The sequence below is a fragment of the Anarrhichthys ocellatus genome, unplaced genomic scaffold (genome assembly GCF_004355925.1).
Source record: "Anarrhichthys ocellatus isolate YVR2014 unplaced genomic scaffold, GSC_Weel_1.0 scaffold33, whole genome shotgun sequence".
Lineage (NCBI taxonomy): Eukaryota > Metazoa > Chordata > Actinopteri > Perciformes > Anarhichadidae > Anarrhichthys > Anarrhichthys ocellatus.
The window spans coordinates 4,352,948-4,358,832 of record NW_022280063.1 but is presented as its reverse complement, the minus strand read 5'-3'; the positions used below and the strand labels follow the sequence as shown (position 1 = coordinate 4,358,832).

The 5,885-nt window shown below is 42.0% G+C and overlaps 1 protein-coding gene across 1 annotated transcript; it reads right to left on the bottom strand.

Annotated features, from left to right (window-relative positions):
* Positions 1–227: 227 nt before the first annotated feature.
* On the bottom strand, positions 228–5,629 carry LOC116393421 (ras-related protein Rab-19-like). Its single transcript, XM_031865753.1, has 4 exons — positions 4,596–5,629; positions 2,717–2,900; positions 2,172–2,275; positions 228–2,090 (listed from the first exon to the last, which is right to left on the bottom strand). Exons 1-4 carry the CDS (start codon positions 4,788–4,790, stop codon positions 1,902–1,904), a joined length of 672 nt encoding a protein of 223 aa, XP_031721613.1. The 5' UTR covers positions 4,791–5,629; the 3' UTR covers positions 228–1,901.
* Positions 5,630–5,885: the final 256 nt, after the last annotated feature.

The window sequence follows — 5,885 nt, the reverse complement described above, 5'->3', positions numbered from 1 at the left end:
TTTGTTTAGACAGACGATGATGGAAGGTAAAAGTGTAGGGAGACGTACCGAACTTGTTGTCCCGCACTGCCATCAGTTAACCACCAAATAAGACAAGTTGCAGATGTATGATGTCATACAGTAACTCTGTTTTAATGGAGGTCATATGAGTTGGCCTGAAATCTGACTTTAACAATGATGATGATGAAAACATCCAAATCCAATATTCCCTGAAACTCCCACAGGTTATACATTTCAGCATTCAGAAGGTTTAACGTGCACCCAAGAAGGGAATTTGGATGCATGGCAGGAAACAAGTCTTCAGTGCGCTGTAGACCAACAAAAAAAAAGCCAACTTCCTTCTTTTTGAAACTGTCATCATGCAGATCCTCATTCCTGTTTATGGGCATGTCATGCTTTTGGCCCGGTTTTTAAAAACCGGGATAATGCATAATCCTGCTGTCAGTGAAGGGATAATACACACACCACAATTTATCTCCAATGAGTAATAAATAACTGAAGATGAATAAAATGATTTTATAGTCATAGATTGACCATTTATTGCTTGTCAGATTTGGGCTACACTTTGTTCCCAAAATAGTTCCACATAGCTAAATAGAAATAGAAACCCTTTTTATTGTCATATACATATACATATACACGAAATTTGACTTCTGCATTTGACCCATCCCTGTATATAGGGAGCAGATCAATCAATCAGGCAGATCAACTGTGTGTCAGTGTAAGAAAATAACAATCAGTGCAAGTCCTGCAACACGACCTCCAGATTGGTGTTTGAATAAGGCCTGCCAATTTGGCATTAGACACACAGAGGCAGATTACATCCTGGATGTAAGCCTCGTCGGTTACTTTAGTTTGAGTGTTGTGTTGGCAGGAAGTGACTTTGGCAAAGTTCAACCTAAATGGTGATTTGAAAAGTGATTTGCTGGGTTGTATGTTGGTTTGCACTCAATTAATCGTGTCATAGTGCAGTCACGGATGTTTTAAATCACCTTTTGATTTATTGTCGAAGGCAATGAGCACCCGACCTGCAGCTTCAGGTCATGTATAACAGCACAGTGCCCTCTAGTGTTCACAATTTGGTGGTCGACAGGAGGATTTCAGGAAGACATTCAAAGCCTAATATATACATTTACGACAACGTAAGTTCATTATTTTGAAGTCAAACAAATATTTATAATTCACAGTCTTCTGGCTTGCATGCAGGTTTTCCAAAAAGTTGTCAACCAGAGCACAGCAGCAGAGGATCACAGCTCGCCATACAGGCACTGCAAGTGGTCACTTGGGTGAAGAAGACAGAGTCTTATGCGCCATAATAACATTGAATAGTCTTTCCCACATTTTCTAAAAGTTCTCACAGCAGAGTGAAGCATGAAGACAGCTTTTTTTTTGACAAAATACAACTTGCAGAACGTGGCTGAGGCCAGCAGGTGTAGAGGATGCCTAAGTGTTTTATAACCACCATAAGAAAATGCCTTAGATTTTACATTCAGATGTCGATTCATTTTGGTAGTGCAAACTTAAAAAAGGAATAGTAACAGTCAAACACCAAGAGAAAAATAATGTCCAAGTATAGTTGAAATAAATGAGATTGGTTTCCTGTAACTTCACCCAGTGTATCACACACTGTCTCTGACGTCCCCATTTCTAAACGCGTCCTTGTAGCACCAGCTAACAATTCTCTAGGGTCAGTTTAAGCTACAGAAGCTTACTGAATTATACTGAATGATTTTTCAACACTTTCCAAAAATTTGAAACGTCCTCAATGCAAAGAATCTTGAGGGCCTTGCCGGCCTTATTCAACATCCATGCATCTTTGGATCTTCTTCTTCTCCAACATTCATGATCAAAAGTGTCCTTCACCCTCATCCTCCTCCCTCTCTCATCTGTCCACATTTGAATCAGCAACATGTCTTCTTCTCTGGTGGTGTGTAGGCAGCTCCTAAGCCAACGATAGCCCGAGAGTTGGACCGGAGGAGAAGTTGAGGTGTGTTGCTGCTTATTGAGTCCTCCTGCTGGACATTAAGGCCGTTACGAGACATCAGCTCTCTAGCCATCATGATGAAGGCTTCTTCCACATTCTGACTCTCCTTGACACAGAAGAAGAAGATAGAGAACTTTAGATTTTAGCCATCTCCTTAGTGTTTTACATGCGAAAGCACTCTCATTACCTTTGCTGATGTTTCTAGTGCGGCTAGTATGTTTTTCTCCTCTGCCAGATTGCAGGCTTCCTCAAACGGAACCTGACGTTCCTGCTCCAGGTCACATTTGTTACCTACATGGAGACAATTAGGGAGCTGAGAGATGCAAACACAATACCTCAAGATTATCTTAAACAACAAAGTTGTCTGCATCACCAAATTTGTGTTAAAATGATTATCAGTGCGCCTAATTTGCATGCTAGTACTGTCAGTACTGCTGCAAAACAAAGTGTGATGTTACCAGCCATGTGTTTAAATTCCTTTTGTTGTAATAAAATTGATCCAGTGATTTAAATGTTCAAATTTTCCACACAACCGATAAAGTGCTTGCTGCTCTGTGTGCAGATTCACTCGCTTGATGCTGTTTAAGTTAAGTTCAATTAAGGTCAGAAGTTTAGTTTGATTCCGCTCTCTGTTTCTTTTATTTTGTCCACCCTCTGATACAAATAACTTCCAAAAACACAGACACTGTATTCAGGCACCTCACATGTTAAACATGCCAGATCCACACTCACCTATGAGAACCAGCACTACATTGCTCGCTCCATAGAGCTCCACCTCTTTCATCCAGTGAGCCATGGATTCAAAGGTCGGGCGTCGCGTGATGTCATAGGCGATGATGGCGCCGTGAGCGCTGCGGTAGTAGCTCTGGGTGATTGTACGAAACCGCTCCTGACCTGCCGTGTCCCACACCTGCATCTGTTACACAGACACAGTCAAGAACAAGGAATCAGCTGTAACAGCTGTATGGGTTTAATATACACGAATGGATGTCTGGCTGATGTGCACATTAACAACAAAATGACAAAGACAACAAAATAAGACTGTTTACTGATACACACACACACACACACACACACACACACACACACTAGGTGGAGCTCTGTGTCCCTCTGCACAATACTCCCTGAGCATCTGAGCAACGTGGCATGGCAACCAATCTAAACTCACCGGCTCAATTTTTCAATGCCAGTGTTGCTGGTTTGAACTACTCGTGTGCAGCTTAACAACAAAATCAAAGCATCCTTTTTTAAGTTTTGTTGACAGAACAAAACAGATGAACAGGAACAGTCATTCGTTGGACTTTATTCTGTTATTTTTACAACCTTGTGGTGGCCTTATATTCTAATCAACTGATTCATAAAAACACAACACGTCACTTAATGTGACGTAGACATTTCGGCTATCTTTTCCTCCCGAATTAAAGTTCAGTTGATTGATGACTTGTTCGTTTTCTTTTTCACCTTTATTTTAAAAAAGTGGGGGAATTTTCTCTATTTTCAGGAATGCCCTGAAAATATTCACACCTGGAAGATGTCAGCTACAACCACAGTCTAATCTGGTGGCCACAAAGCTGCTCCACTGCAGCAGTTGGGGTTAAGGGCCTTGCTCAAGGGCACCTCAGTGGTGGTAATGAACCCAGATTCACCCTGCGGGGATTGAACCGATCACCTTCAAGCTTGCTTCTCTAACCTTTAGACTCAACAGGCACCAACCTGTTGAGTGGGGATGATGATTTTTTGATTCTGCAGTCATCTAAGTGGCTTGTCAACAGAACAAAAGAGTTGGTGTAGGTGTGAGTGTTCCTTGCTCCTTGCTAGGACAAATCTAGGACAAATCTACAGATAAACAAGTGACATGAACAGAAACAGAATAAAATGGTGGTCAATTTTGATATATCAATGACTATATTTGATCATTCTGGGCATCATTACCCATATAGTAAGAGAGAATGCAACACCTGTGTCGATCCAATGATCAACACTATGAACTGATGGGTTTTCAGGCCAGATGTACTCAGGTAACAGACTGACTTTAGATGTATGCGGAAACAACCACTGTCCACCCAAATCATTTAGATCCCTTCCTATCTTAATGATGGCACGGCAAAGTCATTCCAGGTTTATTTATGTCTGTGCAAAAGCTTGAGCAAAGCAACCTGAAGGACAGGTCCTTCATGTGAGCAGCTGGTCTGACTGGTTTTTGAACTGAGTCGAACTGAAACAACCTAAGGACACCGGTCACCTGTGTGTGGTGTCATTTATCCCTAAACCAAGAAAAGTTCATCACATCGGACAGGGGTGACAGTTTCAAATTCAAACCATACTTTTCATTTCTCATTTTACCAAAAGGCATGTTTCAGGGCTAAGCAGCATGTCATTGTCAGAGCCAGCTGACTCCACAACACCCATGATAAGGGTCGAGGCATTCAGCAGGTATTACAGGGGCATAATGAGGGGTTCTGCTTCAGTGACAACAACATTCACTGTGTTCTGAATCTATGGCTGGTTGCTCAGAAAGGTCTGCATATTGGTGATTTGATGCTCTACGACTCATATTCTGATCACCACCTCAACCCACACACACACCCTCCAAAAGACACAGAGCGCTTACCTTAACTCTCTTCCCATCGATGTCCACGGTCCGTACAGTGAAATCCACTCCAATGGTGTTCTGCTGTCTTTCTGAGAAAAGCCCTGACTTGAAATTCTGAACCAAGCACGTCTTCCCTACATTAGACTCTCCGATCAGGATGATCTTAAACAGGAAATCAAAAGAGTCATCATGCTCAGCTCCTGAGGTCTGCATGGTGGAGGTACAGCAGTGTCTTTCTGTGGATGTGAATGTCTCACAAATGGAGGAAATGCTCTCCCCTTGTCCTGTAGATCACTTGGAATGTGTGGACCTTGTGGCCAATAGATACCGGGTTATCTTTAAGCTTGAATACAGGCACACTCAACTGTTTCTCCTTTCAGTCAAAGCTACAGTTGGTCACCGGGCTAGATTTGCAGCAGCAGGTTAAATTTAGCCTGTAAAACCAGTTTGGTGTTTAGAAAGTTTGTTTGTCAAGTTGTAAAATGGTGCTATTCAAAAGGTTAGAAAGTGCCTGACATCCATTTACCTCGCCAACATTATCAAAATAACATTTAAAATGGTCTAAAAGTTGAACAATTTAGAGTGTAGGCCTACACATTGTGTAGGACTAAGCAGCAATGTGGAAAAATCTACTGTGCCTGTTTTCAGGGACTAAAAACTAAAACTGTTTTCTTAATAATTCTGCATTCTCTGTGTCTTGTGTCTCCAGCCAGTTCAATCTTCCTGTCCCCCGTTGTGCTCCCTTTTAGTTGGACAAAACCTCCTCAGTCTCTGCTGCTCCTTTCAGCTTCTTCACAGGTGTTGACCCACTTTTTAGCCCTCAGCAAAAGAAAGCATGGGTAAACATCCCATCCTTTTTGTCCACCTGTACAGGTTCTGGTTAGCCGTCCTTCAAAAGGAAAAGGAACTTCCTTAATAAAAATATGCTTTAAAAAGATCCTTGTCTGTAATCCAGGTTCCTGTCCAATCCACCTGCTGTTCTTTCACACACGTGTCAGCTTCTTTTCCTCCACCGGCTTCTTTGCCTTCCTTTAAATTTGCCTCTTTCTGTCATGTTATTCCTGTTCTTACTGTCTTATAGCCTCCTGCGTGTTTCTCTCTCACTCTCTCTCTCTCTTCCTCTTCATAGCACCTGTGGAAACAATAGAAACCCGCCCTACCTGTTCTAGGGAAGTAGTCCAGCCCCATTATGCCTGTGGGATCCTGGGAAATGCAGTCATTTTTCAAGTAAAACAATCATCAGTCACACTAAAGAGGGCAAGCACATTGTGGGATGTTTTAACACCTTGAGATCTCTCACACGAATTT